We start from the raw sequence: 16,491 nt of genomic DNA, 5'->3' as shown, positions 1-16,491 counted from the left end.
CGGGGAGAAATGATGGCATGAGCATAGGGTGGATATTACCTCCTGACCAACATGAGATGGAAAATAGGAAAAGGATTGTGTGTCCAACAGTGGCAAGGGAAAACTGGCTATAATATCCGTAAGTGTACCTCCAGCAATACACTGCCTCCAGGAGGTGTTAATTCCCAATTCCACATTGGCTGGCAACTTAGCATTCAGAACACTTAAGTATATGAGGAACACTTGAACTACCTCTTTCTGCTCCTGGACCACATAAACTAATAACCATTCATGTTGTAAAATGCAATGCATTGGTTCAATTCCAGCCAACATGGCTACTGCCTAGCTGCGCTTCAAATCCTGGCAAAGAAACGGAAGACAGTAAGGGTACACTGGGGCTTGTAGGGGAGAGAAATCTCTAATAGATTGCCAGTAAGAGGCACATGGGACAGGGGACAGGGAATTGCAGATCCCCTCACAGGCAGATAGCCCAAATTCCCCCCAAATAGCTGCTGTATCTGCCGCTGCAACCACTGCATGTCTATCGATCCCTGCCTGCAGAAGCTTAGATGGCTCAGCACACTCGCAAATTTACTGCTCTGGCCACCATGCATCCAGCGAATCCTGGCAATAACAGGGAATCCCTGATTCCCTCAGGAGCGGGTAGCCCACTCCTCCCTATATCCACAGTGCAGCTGCGCGCAAATCAATCCCTGCATTGGGAAGCTCAGACTGCTCAACCCACTTGCTTGCATACTGCTCCTGCAGCTTCACGTTCAGCAAGCCTGGTCCCACAGCAACTGCCACCCGAGCTCAGACTTTGTCTCTCCTTATGCCAGCTCAGGTGTCTTCCCCAAACCTGTCTGCCATGCCAGCCATCCGCCACTGCCCTGTGGTGGGGGAGCGCAGACTGCTTCTGGGTCCCAGTGTACCCAGCCAGAGTTTGGACTGCTTCAGTGCTTGGTACTCCTGTGTCCCTCCTCGCTTGAACACAGGCAGCTTTGGCGCATTACCACTTGAGAATTCAGGCAACTTTGGCACCCCTGCCAGGCAGTAGGTCAGGTGGCTTTGGCAAGTGAGAGCCAAACCCCAGGCTGCTTTGCAACTGCCCCAGGCTACTTCAGATTCCCATTGTGTTGAGCCCAGGCTGATCCACCCACCTACATGCCCATACACTGTCATGGGCAGACCACAGAGCAAAAGAAATAACATGTAAAATCAAATGAAGAAAATCCAGCTAGATCACCCAGTCCTACAATGAATACATCTAACCAAAGCCTAGATGAGTCACTAGGATCAGAACATCAAATGGAAGCTATGAGCAATGCAACCCTGACCAACCTACTGGTAGATCTTGCGGGAAAGCAACAAAGGGCCGCTAATCGTGTGGACATTGCCATCACTAAACTAGAGCTAATAGATAAGAAATTGGAAGGAGTTCAAAGAGTTATTAGAATTGAGGGAGAGTGAAACAAAAGACCTCAAAAATCAGCTGTCCATGCTAAATGAAGACACAAAGAAATGCAAGGATGAATTCCAAGAATCATCAAGGAAATCAGAAAATGATGTGAAAAGGGAGCTTGACAGAGGAATGGAAATTATACATAGAAAAGCAGTAGAAAATGCAAACCTAATTAACAAGTCCAAAACTCTCTAGAAGTTCTCAAGAATAGACTCAGCCAAGTGGAGGATAGAAACTCTGATCTGGAAGACAAGATGGAAGAAACAGTTTGAGAGTTCAAAAATTTCAGTAAGTTCAAGATTTCCTGTGAACAGAACATGAGGGAATTGTGGGATACACTGAAACATCCTAATAACAGGATCACTGGCATACCAGAAGGAGAAGAAATTCAGACCAAAGGCATGGAGAACTGATTTAACAAAATAATTGAAGAAAAGTTCCCCAGACTCTTAAAAGAAAGGCCCATCAAATTAACAAAATTCAAAATGAAAAAGGAGAGATCACAACAGACATCAGTGAAATTGGGAGAATCATCAGGACTTATTTCAAAAACCTCTACTCCACAAAACTGGATAATGTGGAGGAGATGGAAAATTTCCTGGATGCATACCATCTATCAAAGCTAAACTCAGAGCAGATTAATCACTTCAATTAACCCATCACACTCATGGAAATTGAAAAAGTAATAAAAAAAAAACCTCCCCCAAAAGAAGAGTCCAGGACCAGATGGCTTCTCAGCTGAACTCCATCAAACCTTCATGAAAGAACTCAAACCAATCTTCTTCAAACATTGCCAAAGAATTGGAGAACAGGGAAAGCTACCCAACTCCTTTTATGTAGTATCACCCTAATTCCAAAACCAAGCAGAGATGCCACAAGAAAAGAAAATTAACAAGAAAAGAAAACTACCGGCCTATTTCCCTGATGAACTTAGTTGCACAAGGGGTAAGGAGACCAACACAGAGAAAATTCAATTCCTACCAAATCAGAGAGCCAGAGCCTCAGAGGCAACCAACACCTCATCACTGAAGCAGACCAAAAATGAACCCAACATGGCTCAGGGAAATTTAGCTCTATTCACTGATGACATGATTGTATATATAAGAGACCTGAGAGACTCCATTGCAAAACTCCTGAAGGTGATTAACTCCTATAGCAAAGTAGCAGGATACAAAATAAATGCACAAAAATCAGTAGCCTTACTATATGCAAATGACAGAGATACAGAGAAAGAAACAAAGGACATGGTCCCATTTTCAGTAGCAACAACAACAAAAAATACCTTGGAATAACGTTAACAAAGGAAGTGAAAGATCTATACAACAAAAACATCAAAACACTCAAAAAGGAATTGAGGAGGACTTGGGAAAATGTAAAGACCTCCCATGCTCCTGGATAGGCAGAATTAACATTGTGAAGATCACAATCCTACCAAAGGCAATATACAAATTTAATGCAACTCCAATTAAAATCCCTACAGTGTTCTTCACAGAAACAGAAAAAAATGATTTCAAATTTCATATGGAAAAGCAGAAAGCCTCACATATCCAAACGTATCCTCAGCAAAAGAAACACCTCTGGAGGCATCACCATACCTGATCTAAAGCTATATTACAAAGCCAGAGTAATAAAAACAGCATGGTACTGGCATAAAAACAGGAGTATAGACCAATAGAATAGACTTGAGGACCCAGACTTTGGGGCAAGCAACTATAGTTACTTGATATTCGACAAACCCGAACAATATAGGCTGGAAAAAAGACAGCATCTTCAACAAATGGTGCTGGACAAACTGGATAACTATATGCAGGTAACTGAAATTTGATCCACACATTTTCCCCATGCACTACACTCAAATCCAAATGGATCAAAGACCTCAACATAAGACCAGAAACTCAGGTACTTCTGGAAGAAAATTTAGGAAGTACTTTCCATGCTATAGAAATGGAAAAAAACTTCCTGAACAAATCCCAGGCTGGAGAAGTAGGAACACTCACCCACTGTTGGTGGGAATGTAGGTTGGTACAACCACTTTGGAAAGCAATATGGAGGCTCCTGCAAAAGGTGACTATAGAGATACCAAGTGACCCCGTTATTCCCTTACTGGGCATCTACCCTAAAACCTTCAAACCACAGGCCAGAGAGATTTACTCAACCATGTTTGTAGTGACTCAATTCATAATAGCTAAGAGCTGGAATCAACCCAGATGTTCATCACTAGAAAAATTCATAACTAAGATGTGGTATATCTATACAATGGCATTCTATACAGCAGTAAGAAAATGACACAATGAAATTTTAGGAAAAATGGTTGAACCTGGAACAGATCATTCTCAGTGAACTTACCCAATCCCAGAAAAAAAAAATCGCCACATAGTCTCACTCATCTACAACACCTAACCTGAATCTACCCAAGATACCTTAGATATCCAGCAAGCATCTCATGGACTAGATACTAGGACGGAAGGGGAGGGAGGGGCAGGCATTGAAGGGTTGAGAAACACAAATCTAGACCCAAATGGCAATGGTACCATCAAACTCTACTTCCTAAAAGGCAGACTAAATGGCTAAACCTTCACCAGACCCTTACAGGGAACACCTGAACCACAAGACATTGGAGAGGGTAAGATCAAGGCTAACCTTGTTCTTCTACATGTTCCCTCCCTCCCTCTCCCTCTCTTCGCTCTAACTCTTATATATTATTTATCTTTTTCCTCATTTTCTTAGTAGGCACTGACCTGTAACTCCCAGTACCAGCATGGGGCTATCATCCACAATGAGCTGTTGATCAGAGAGACCTACAAGGTTTCCTGAAAGACAGACAGATTTCTATGAGAGTACTTGATGACCCACCAAAGGTTAGTGGTATGACCCTATTGCTGAAGACACCATATGTAGTTGAAACGTAAAATGTAATGGCATTGCTGGAAGCAAAAAGAGTCAGTCCCCAGAAAGAGTGTCTAGTGCCAGAAGGTGCTACATGGGTGACTGGGGGAAAATGACCAATATCTGTCCAAGCAACTCATGGTCTAACTTACTTAGCAGCAAATAACCTGTTGAGATGCCCACACGTGATATAGTGGCACACAGCCATGTGGGGAACTAACTGCTCTTGATTTGGCTAACTGATCCCCTTCAGTGGTATGGGACCCATAGCTGGAGCTGGGAAACAAGTCAGAACCATATCCAAACATTAGCCCACTCTCCAATATCAAGCTACCATCAATCATTGGCTACAAGAGGGCCTACACCTATTAAATTCTCTATAAAAAAAGTAAGGACTATCTCATTTGTCCTGGTGCTAACTTACTCTCCGTTGGAGAATCTGCTTCTCTTTTTCAGATAAATGTAGATTCTAAGGAAGAAGCCACCACATCATACCTCAAAAGGGCCATGGCTGAAACTAAGAAAAATTGGTGAAATAAGCAAGGGTGCTGTTTCCCTGATGAACCAGATACCAGCACAAGGGGTAAGGAGACCAACACAGAAAAAATTCAATTCCTACCAAATCAGAGAGCCAGAGCCTCAGAGGCCCCCAACACCTCATCACTGAAGCAGACCAAAAATGAACCCAACATGGCTCAGGGAAATTTTGCAGAACCACATGTTGGGTCATGGTATGCAGAGACACTTATCTTACCCATAACTGTGGGCTAACTTCACAACACACGACCCATATACCTCAACAAGTAGGGGCCAATGGGGAGGGGGTAAGTCACGGATGAGACTAATAATGGTACCAAACCGACTGTATTTGCTGAATACAAAACCACTTAATAGAAAAAATTAAAAACAAAACAACAGAAAAAACCGATAGGCATTCTATATGCAAATGACAAATGTACCGAGAAAGAAATAAGTTCCACCTTGCTGGAAGTCATTAAAAAAATGTAACAACAACAGATGTTGGTGAGGATGTGGAGAAAGAGTGACACTTATCCACTGCTCGTGGGAATATAAACTATGGAAATCAATATAGAGATTCCTGAAAAGGATGAACATAGAGATAACAACAGACCCAGTTATTCCCTGACTGGGCATTTGTGCTAAATGCTCCATGTATCACTACAGAGATATTTGCTCAACCATGTTTATAGGTGCTCAAATCATTATAACTAAGAACTGCAATCAACCCAGGTTCCCATCAATGGATGAATGGATACTGAAGTTGTGGTACACTTACACAGTGGAATTCTACTCCGCAGTAAGAAAAAAAAAATGATGTAATAAAATGTGTAGAAAAGTGTACAGACTTGGAACAGATCATACTCAGTGAACTCATAATGAGAGAGAGAAAGCGAATGGGTGTGCCTGTGCCTCTTCCAACTGCTAATGAACTCCAGATGCATGTGCCACAATGTGCATGTTGCTTATGTGGGACCTCCATAATTGAAACTGGGTCCTTAGACTTCACAGGTAAGCACCTTAACCACTAAGCCATCTCTTCAGTCCTTGGTGCTTTTTTTTTTTTTCAAGGCTGGGTCTCTCTCTAGTCTAGGTTGACCAGGAACTCACTGTGTAGCACAGTCTAGACTCAAACTCATGATGCTCCACCTACATCAGCCTCCATGTGCTGGGATTAGAGGCATGTGCCACCACACCCAGCTTCCAACTCTCACTTTAATAAATATTTTTAATGTTTTGTTTATTTATTTGCAAGCCAAGAGAGAGAAAGAGAAAGAGAGAGGGAGAGAATGAGAATGAGTCTGGGCATACCAAGAGGACCTCCTGCCATAGCAAATGATCTTCAGATGCATGTGCCACTTGGTGCATCTGGCTTTATGTGGGTACTGGGGAATTGAATCCAGGCTATCAGGCTTTGCAGGCGACCACCTTAACTGCTGAACCAGCTCTCCAGGCCCCAACTCTCATTTCTGTCTTTCTTAAATCTTCTTATGACTGCTTACTCACACAGACCTCTTCAGTCCAGTATCAATTGTGATGTTTGATTGATTAGGATACCTGCTTCCTTCATCTACCATCTTTAATGCTTTCAGTGGTACTATATTCACGATTATGTTAATTTTACGTATAGCACTCATATTTTGTGACACACATAAATGTTGGGTCAGATGCAGAGAACAAAATGAGGAAATCAGATCCAAATTATAATGCTTAATAGATTTGATATGATCCAGGTATTTGTTTCTTAAAGGCTAGCTCAACTTTTTCTTCTCCCTGGTGACTACATTCCTGCCCACTTACTTTGGTCTGTAGCAGATCCTAGACATGAGCATTCTTGTATCAGGAACATAGAACCATACCTGGTTTTTGCATATAGAAAACGTGATGTGTGGCAAATAAGGAGAATTGTGAGCTGATGTTCCCAAAAGGAGCCCCAAATAGTAACCCACAGCTCTTGAGCCCTCTCTTCCTCAGGTGGTCCACTGCCTCTATGGCAGTGTGTCAAAAATTGTGTTTTTGTTTTGGTCTTAATAAAACTTCTTGCTAACTTACTTTTTATGTGTATCTTTTCTAATTCTTTGATGGGATACTAAGAACCTGGTAACACCCACATAGGAGCCACTGGTAACATGCGGGCTCAAATCTAGAGAATAATCCCCTTCGATTCCATGTCTTATCTTCTGTGCACACATAGGCTTGGACAATCCTGTCACTATGGCTCTGCTGAGTTTCACTTACACTTCAGCTCTGCACGTTAGATTTTCATGCACACGGCTGTCCAAGACAACATACTTGTTGGCTATAATTGCGGAAGTGGAGGGCAGCCCTGTTCTGTAGTTGCTCCAGCCATCATCCTAGCGGAGGTTTACCATCATGGCTCCAGCCCTGTGACAAATCTCTACATGGCTCCCCTGGCTATCTGGAGTATGATTTGAAATTTAGGTGGAAGATATGATGTTCTCAAAATTCTTACATTCTGCCATCTTAGTAGCACATTGGAAATTCGAAGATTTTCTGCTTTTGGACCCAAACCCTTCCCCATCCATTTACAAACAATTATTTTCACTCTTTAAATGGCCAGGTTGGGAGTCTTTCCACTCTGCTTCTGTTGACACTTTGATCTTTAGATATTTCTTTTCCAGAAATCCTAGATTGTCACTCTAAAGTCCAAGCCCTGGCCATGACTAAAGTGCTGAAAGTTTCTTTCCATCTGTGCAAGTATAGCCTTTCCAACACTTTCCAATACCCTGTTTCTTATTGTCATCCATACCTTATTTCTTTTTTTTTTTTTTTAGAAGCATTCCCCTTTTTCTTTCTTTCTTTTTTTTTTAGTGAATTAGTAAGTTTATTTAGATTAAGTGCAGGAGTATAGGTGAGAGTTACTTACAAGAACAGGAGGAAGTCAAAGAGCTACATCTCCAAAATGTGTCTTCTAACATAGAAGTGGACTCACAAAAATTGCCTCAGCTTATCAGGAATTTCCTATATACATTCAAAGTAACTAGTGTAGCCCGCTCCAATTGAATGCCTAATTTACATCCCAGTGGTATAATCATCAGCTCAACAGAAACTTCCCACACAAATGCAAAGTAACCGAACCAATGCACCCAGACTTGAATCCTAATTTTCATCCCCCCAAATATAACTCCCCATCCTGGTAGCTAAGCTTCCTCTTTTTCTGATCCTCACCAGCTTTATGGTGATTTGTTTTCATGATGGTAGCCAATCTGACAGGAGTAGGATGGAATCTCGACATAGTTTTAATCTACATTTCCCTGATGACTAGAGGTGTAGAACATTCTTTTTTAGATGTGTATGTGCCATCTGTATTTCTTCTTTTGAGAACTGTCTATTTAATTCCATAGCCCACTTTTTAATTGGGTTGTTTGATTTCTATTCTTTTCCAATTTAATTTGTTAGTTTTCTTTTCAGCAAATACAGGCCGTTTAGTACCATTGTTTAGGCACATCCATGATATACCCCCTCCCATTGGACACTCCTTGTTGATGTAAATGGGTCGTGCATTGTGGAGTTAGCCCACAGTTATTGGTATGATAAATGTCTCTGCAAATCATGACCCAACATGTGACTCTGACATTCTTTCCACCCCCTCTTCCGCAAAATTTCCCTGAGCCATGTTGGGTTCATTTTTGGTCTGCTTCAGTGCTGAGGTGTTGGGGGACTCTGAGGCTCTGGCTCTCTGATTTGGTAGGAGTTGATTTTTCTCTGTGTTGGTCTCCTTCCCCTTTGTGCTGGTATCCAGGTCATCAGGAAACCATGGTATTCCTATTACTGTCAATATGCTGATCACAACCACTGAAGCAATATTTAGGAAATTCCAAAGTTTCCCTGGCATTCTGTACTGAACCCTCAAGAAACCGAACCTTAATGTTTTTTATAGCTACTCCTCAAATTCTTACAGCCCCTTACACGTTTTCTGGTTTCAAAGTTTCTGTCATGCTTTAATATTTCTTCTTCTCCTCTTCCTTCCCCTTCCTCATCCCCCTCTTCTCCTTGTTTTACTATTTAAAATATTAAATTTTTGGGTGTGTGTGTCTATATGTGTGGTGTAGGTGTGGTGTGGTAGGTGTTGCAATATGTGTGTGGTGTATGGATTTTTGTGCACAGATGCACATGACCTGTGCCTATGTTTGTGAAGTGCAGAGGAGAATGTCAGGTGTCCTCTTTCCTCAATGTCCTGTTTTCTTGAGAAAAAGTCTCTCAATCAACCCAAAGCTACCATCTTCAGGGTTTTCCTTAATCAAACACTACTGTTATTTTCTAGTCTCTGACCACCTCAGGACTGGTGTTATAGATGTGTGTGACCATATCTAGTTGCTTATTTGGGTGCTGGAGAATCATATTCTGCTTGCTTCAGTCCCTCTCGGGACACAGTGCTTATTCAGAAATCACTTTTAACTGTTGAGCCATCTCTTCAGCCACTGAAACACTTATATATTCATTGCACATGGTGTTGTTTCATGAAGACAATTTATTTCAAATAGATCATGTACTTTTTCTATGTTCACCCAGTCTTGTTCCCTCCTCTTAGTTCCCCTTTTCTTTTCTCTACCACTACTCTCCATTCATATATGTATGTGTTTTGTGTTTTTATACATATTTCTAGGACCACAAAGAAGAGCAGAAGTGATATTAATCTTTCTTTGTCTTGTTTATTTCCCATAATATGATACTTTCCAGTTGTCCATTCTCTAGCAAACAACATAACATTATTCCTTATGGTTGAATAAAACTGTACTCTTTTATTACAACAAACATCATGTTCTGGGTGATATGAAAAGAATTTACGTATTATAGTTTGCATATTATACTTATAGATGCTGGGTACGCTAAGGTTAAGGGGCTGTTTCTCATTGGGCCCTTTCTGGGACATCATTCCATTGTGGAGAGCACTCATGAACTTGAGGGTCATTGCTTCATTACTAGCAACACACCTTTGATAACAATAGATGAGCATTCTATGAGAATGAGCTTAATCATGGTCATGAAAGACAAGCTTAAACAACTCATAAAGGCCCCAACTCTCAATAGTCCCCTGTTGACAATTAGAACTCAAGCAAGTTTTGGGGGAGAACAGTCATATGTTAACAGCACATATACAAATGGTAGCAGTTTATTATATCCAGGTACTGTATATACAAGAAACAATAGTATCTCCAATTCTGATAATTCTAACCAGCAACAAGTCTCTGGAGTTTCAATTCCACCCCTCCAGCTAGACTACTCACAGTCTGGCAAAACTTCATCTGGGGCCGGCAGCACTCCTTCCCAGCCATCTCATGGTCCCATCGTCTCCACTACAACCAATATTTTATTCTCATGGCTTTGTGAAGTCTCCATGCAAGCATCCAGCAAACCATCACACTTCCCATGGACGTTTCCATAACACAAGACCATGTTGCAAATTCAATGACCCTCTGTTTTCTGTATTTATTTAGTCCATAATACCAGGTGGGGTGCCAATTTGTTAACTCAGGGGGGAATAAAACAGCCTTTGAAGAACAGGACACTCCTTAAGTATTCTGTCTCCTTCAAAAGATTCTACATTATTCCTGTTGCCCCAGTGCAGGTCGGCTGACCCTATCTCAAAGGCTGTAATCTCTTATATAATCGCAGCTGAACAGACAGAAATTTCAGACCAAAGTTTTCATTTCTGTGCCATATCCTTCTGCTTACACCAGTCGACTTCTACAAAATACAACTGTGCACAACTTCTTAGGACGTGGGCATAACATCAAGCCTCTTACACAAACTGCTTGTAGCCCAGTGCAGACAAAGCTCCTTTTCATCCTCATAAGCCAAACCTCACAGTCCATAGTTCTTACTGCATCCAAGTCTTTCAATTCTGACCAGAAAAATCATTTCACATTCCTCTTGAAGATCAGCTCTAAAAACCCAAAGTCTCATAGTCTGGTGTCTTGCAGCAACCCCACTCCTTGGTACCCACATGACTGTTGCAGTCAGGATCTCATTGCTGGCAGAATTCACCAAGCCAGGATCATCTTAGAAAAGAAAAAAGGAGGGGTAGGTTATTTTTGCCTACAGACCTGAGGAGAAGTTCCGTGATGGCAGGGGAAAAGAATGGCATGAGCAGAGGGTGCACATCAAACTCTGGCCAAAATAAGGTGGACAATATCAATTGGAGAGTGTGCCAAAGACTGGCAACAGTAAACTGGGTATAACATCCATAAACCCACCCCCAACAATACACTACATCCAGGAGGCTTTGATTTCCAGTTGCCATCAGCTGGGGAGACTAGCATTCAGAATACCAAAGTCTATGGGAGACACCTGAATTAAATCACCACAATTGGTTTATAGATTTTAAAGAAATTCCAATTCAATTTCTATCATTGCCCAAGAAAAGTTATTTAAGAAAACATCCAAAATTTTGTGATGTCTCTCTTTTTGCTTTGTTGCTTATTGAAGCAAGGTAAATCCTATGATGCTCACAGATCCACTCCATAATTAGAAATTATACCCAGGAGTTGACAGCCAGAATGTGTAGCCCTCACTACTCACACTGGAGATCACAAGGAAGAGGCACACAACAGTCAGCCCAGAGATTTGGAACAGGTTGCATGGTTCGAGGACTCAAACCTCGGAGGAGAGGGTATGTTCAATTGATGGTGTTCAATTGGAACTTGGTGCAGACTCTGGGATTCAGCATTGTGTGCTAGGCTGTTTGTAATTTTACTGAACATCTACAGGTGGCAATGACTTTGCTCTTGGAAGTGAGGTGTCTATATGTTAATCATGTGCAATGGAAAGCTACTGCTGCATCCACATAAGAGCTGTGACTGAGACACTACCCACAGGAATGTCAATCAACAGATCCCCAGGTTTTCAGTCTCCTGTGCTTCTCCTGAGGATGGATTTTCCTTGGGAGGCCTGACACTCGGGAAAAGGGTGTATAGGCTCCCCCTCTCATTGTGACAAACCGAATGAAAACAAAAATTTGCTTTGGAACGGAGACATAAGAACAACATACATGTCTACACAGGCATGTGTACACATGTGCACACCACACACATGTACACAGCACATATTTTTCACATGCAGATACACAATTCATACAAATGTACATACCACACACAAACACACACACACACACACACACACACACACACACACACACACACACCACAGACACCACACAGAAGACCCAAAGTTACACGTTTGTGTATGGAACACAGAGATTAATTCCATTAAGAATAAATCTATCGGGCTGGAGAGATGGCTTAGTGGTTAAGCGCTTGCCTGTGAAGGCTAAGGACCCAGGTTCGAGGCTCAGTTCCCCAGGTCCCACGTTAGCCAGATACACAAGGGGGCACACGCGTCTGGAGTTCATTTGCAGTGGCTGGAAGCCCTGGAGGGCCCATTCTCAATCTCTCTCTCTCTATCTGTCTTTCTCTCTGTGTCTGTCGCTCCAAATAAATAAATAAAAAATAGATAAAAAAATATAAAACAAATAAAGTAAATAAAAAAAGAATAAATCTATCAATGGCTTAAAATAATGAAAAGTATGCATATGACAGGGCTTACTTTTATTCAGTGGTAAGTGTGTATGGCCCTGAAACAATGTAGATCTCTGAGAGTTTCTGACTAGTTCTGAGAAAGGTAACAGCATTGCTACTACCAGTACACTACAAGCTAACACAAAGTGAAATTGCAAAAGGATTGGGCATAGTTTATGAATTTGGAGTAATTTTCTCTTCCATGCCATCTGAAGTTTTGACGTTGTACTCTTCTTTCCAAGGTTCATTATCATGCTTTTCTGCCTCAGGCAATGTTTGGACATTGGATTCTTGCCTTTTGGGTGATAATTTGACCTTTATATAGAGGCAAATTAACAAACAGAATAATAAAAAACAAAAAGGAATCCAAACATACATTCCAACGGAATTTTGGGTGCGGGTCACATTTTCTGCAGGTTTTCTCTCAGGAGGAGGGCCACTGTCAACACTCCCTCCAGAGCCCTGTATCAGGCACTGTGGGGGGCTCCACCCCAAGTCACAATGGCAGTGATGTTTATTGTTGCAGGCTCCTTTCCTATTGCAGGTGTCTAGTGAACAATCACTTCTCCAAATTGACTTACGAACACACTTACTGTTGATGCACACATGATCCTCACCACAGCCTGTGCCATCCTTCACATTTCCAACATCAGGAAGGGGCATCCCCCAGTGGTGGTCAGTACTCCAGCAGGTGACACCATTGAAGTGATTCCAATGCACAGTGGAGTGGTCTTGCATGGAGGGAATCTCTGCCACATTCTCACACTGAACTCTGCCACAGAGGATGTTTGAGATATCACAACTTAGGTATTTTTCGCTGGTGGCACCACAGTTGCCAAAACGGTCTCCTCGGGTGTTCATTTCTCTGTAACAAGTCTGATTTGCACTCTTGGCTTCCTTACCAAAAATTTGGCGACACTGTTCATCACGCTGATTACACCTCTTTTCATAGCAGTAGCCACCATCCTTGCAAGGGCTCCCATCCTGCACATACACATCTTCAGGACACTTGTGTGAGGTTCCATTGCACCACTCTGGGAGGTCACATTCATTGTTACTTTGTCTACACATTGTGCCACGTGGCATGAATAGACAATCTTTGCAACAAAGCCCAAAGGCACATTCAGCACCATATCTCAGAACACAGCCTACCATACAACATGGATCTTCTTCACACAGCATAGAAGAACCGCAGTCACATTCCTCTCCATCTTCAACGACACCATTCCCACAGAAACTCCAGGAGAAGATGTGTGATTCATTTGGTGCATTGCGCATGCAAGTCTTTTTTGCAGTCTGTGCCACGAAATATGAATAGCTGCAGTTGCTGAATTTCCTGGATTTGTTGGAAATTGGGGCCATTATGCATTCTCTTTCCCCACATGTACAGGTGTGTTCATCGTGCATCATTCCCAAACTGTGACCCGTCTCATGTGCTGCAGTACGTGCAACCCTAGCTAAGTTTTCCCTTATGAGAGTCATAACTCCACAGTTAAAAATTCGGTGACATACACCGGTAACATAGGCAAAACCAACATATATGCCGAAATATTTATGAACATAAAGGTGCGCAATGTCATGTTGTATACGATGATTAATGTTCTTAATCTTCCATTTGCAAAAGTCACCGAGGAGAACCTTTAGGTCATCTATAGGCACAGGATTTCCTTTATTCCAGACCTCAATTCCAAGTAAAGCTATATTAACATCCAAAGAAGCAAGAAGGGAATTAATTTCATTAACTATAGTAAATATTTCCTGTACTAGGTTGGAGAGATTACCATTGAGATGAATGAATCGATTATGGTCGATAACTACTGCCAGCTCAATAAACCATCTATGAGTGAACCAGCCCTTATAATCACTTTGCATCAGCATGGAATTGGCACTCTCTTGAAGCTTCATTTGTCGTGCTATGTCTTCTTCTGTTAATCTACATCTCATGGGAGGCACCTCTGTCTCCCCACTGTCCATCTGATAAACTAGATGTTCAAATATGGAAGAAGGGCTCTTGGGCTTGATTTCATAAACAGTGTTGTTTATCTGCAATGTTCCTTGAAAGCCTCCCAGGCAAGTGGTAAGGGAAACTAGGGACTCTGGGTCCCCGTCCACATACCCATAGTAGTAGCAATCCTTCGGGATGAAAGGCTGGTCCTCATGGAGATTCCCCTGCTCAGTGTAGGTGAACACAGACAAGTGTCTGGATATCAAAAACTTCTTAACTCTTAGTTGCATAATATGTTTCTGGCCCCCAAAGTACAGACTATAAGTTAGCCAGCCTGGAGACCTCATGCCTCTACTAGTGCCAGAGACTCTCAAGGGTATCACCACTTCTAGTGAACTGTGGAGTTGAGCATGCCCAGACAGGGGCCATGCAGAGAAGAAAAACCATATTCCCAGCCAGAGGTGCAGATCCGAGATTCTGATATGCAACAGGGCCTCATCTACAGCCACCATGTCCTGTAGAGGGAGTAAAGAACGGGTAGTAGGAGAACCTGCTTCCTGTATCCTCCTTTGGTTTGGTTGCATGCAGCACTGACCTTTAATGCTCTCTCTACTGGCAGAATCCATCCATCAGAGTAGCAGGACTGAAAGAAATAGGAAAACAATGGTGGACACAGGAGTGGACAAACATGATCAGGTTAGAGTGGAGGAAAAATGCACAGAGTATAGGTTATATATGGGGAAAAGATATAACTTAGTATTCTGGCAGTGGATTTGCTCTAATTGTTGTGGGACAGTCAGATGGTGTGTATGAAGGCTATAGGTTCATAGCTTCTAAACACAGGTAAAGGTTACATGATCTCCTATAAGGTTGTATCATATATATATATATATATATATATATGTATAAGTATATGTTTGTATATTACTTTGGTAAGGCTAATATATATGTATATTTGGAATAAATATCAATATTTCATCTTTTATCAAATGATGAATTAATTAGTTATACTACTACATTAAGAGAGCTGTGTAAAAAAAAAAAAAAAGCAGTTCCATTAAACATTTTTCCCACTGGTACTTACTGCATGAAACAAGTTTTTTCTTTCTCTAAAGTTTCAAAGAACAGGTTTTCCATCTAAAGTGCTAGGATAGTATAGGAAAGAATGGGATGGGATGAGATGAGATGAGATGGGATTGAATAGAACAGAATAGAATAGAACAGAACAGAACAGAACAGAACAGCACAGTTTGGAATAGAATTAGAAGAGAGTAGATACCTTTGTTTACTGAAGGAAACTACGAGAGTTGATAGGAGTATCTTTGATTAATAGGTGGATCCTGTACTTAAGTGCTTTTTGTGTGTAATTATATTCATAAGACAAACAATATTTTGTAAAGTTTCTCACCATATAACATGAAAAAGAACTCTAACTGCGAAAGTAAACATTGGCGATAGAAGAATACTGAAAACAAAACAAGAATCTATGAGAAATGAAGAAAACCAAGGAACCACAAAAGAAAGATGAAACTCTTAGGAAGTTAGCATGCTGAGAGAATGGCATCACAATTCCTGGCATTTTAGCATTAGAAATTAGGTAGCTCCAAAATCAAACTTCAGATGGATTTACCATGGAAATAAAAATATATATACCCTCATCATAGAAAAACACAAATATTAAAAAGTGGTTAAATAGAGCTGGAGAGATGGCTAAGTGGTTAAGGTGATTGCCCCTGAAGCCTAAGGACTCATGTTCGTCTCTCCAGGTACCACTTAAGCCAGGTGCACAGTGATGCAAGCACACGACTGCACATGCACACAAAGGGGGGCATGTGTCTGAAGTTCAGTTACAGTGGCTGGAGGCCCTGGGGAGCCAAACCTCCCCCAACCCATAAAAATAAATTTAAAAGGGTTATATAAAACAAATGGGGCCAGGATTATGCCTTATGCCTACAATTTTATTATTCCTCTTAGGTAAGAGGATCTCCATAAGTTTTAGGCCAGCTTGGCGGGAGAGTGAGCTTCACATCAACCTAGCTTAGAGTGAGACTTTGCCACAAAAGAAAAATTATATATAAATGTACTAGCACATATTTGTGTAAATAAGAAATTGGTAGTAGCACAATGCCTGGCTTACAATGCTGGTTAGTTGCTTTATTTTT

The 16,491-nt window shown here is 41.5% G+C and overlaps 2 protein-coding genes across 2 annotated transcripts in view; both read right to left on the bottom strand.

Annotated features, from left to right (window-relative positions):
• Positions 1-12,558: 12,558 nt before the first annotated feature.
• On the bottom strand, positions 12,559-14,841 carry LOC123457773 (disintegrin and metalloproteinase domain-containing protein 25-like). The gene has a single exon (XM_045142411.1). The coding sequence runs from the start codon at positions 14,839-14,841 to the stop codon at positions 12,559-12,561; it is 2,283 nt and encodes a 760-aa protein (XP_044998346.1).
• Positions 14,842-14,938: 97 nt separating this feature from the next.
• Positions 14,939-16,491, bottom strand: part of LOC123457768 (disintegrin and metalloproteinase domain-containing protein 25-like) — a 39,585-nt gene continuing 38,032 nt past the window's right edge. The window contains exon 8 of the mRNA XM_045142401.1: positions 14,939-14,972. Coding sequence (XP_044998336.1) covers positions 14,939-14,972 — 34 coding nt within the window. The remainder of the gene's footprint in view (positions 14,973-16,491) is intronic.

Source organism: Jaculus jaculus, chromosome 1 (assembly GCF_020740685.1).
Source record: "Jaculus jaculus isolate mJacJac1 chromosome 1, mJacJac1.mat.Y.cur, whole genome shotgun sequence".
NCBI lineage: Eukaryota > Metazoa > Chordata > Mammalia > Rodentia > Dipodidae > Jaculus > Jaculus jaculus.
The sequence above is the reverse complement of the archived record's forward strand: the minus strand, read 5'-3'. Positions and strand labels throughout refer to the sequence as shown.

Excerpts from the sequence above, each read along its gene's own strand:
- LOC123457773 (XM_045142411.1), bottom strand. The coding sequence starts at position 14,841 with ATGGTGGCTGTAGATGAGGCCCTGTTGCATATCAGAATCTCGGATCTG.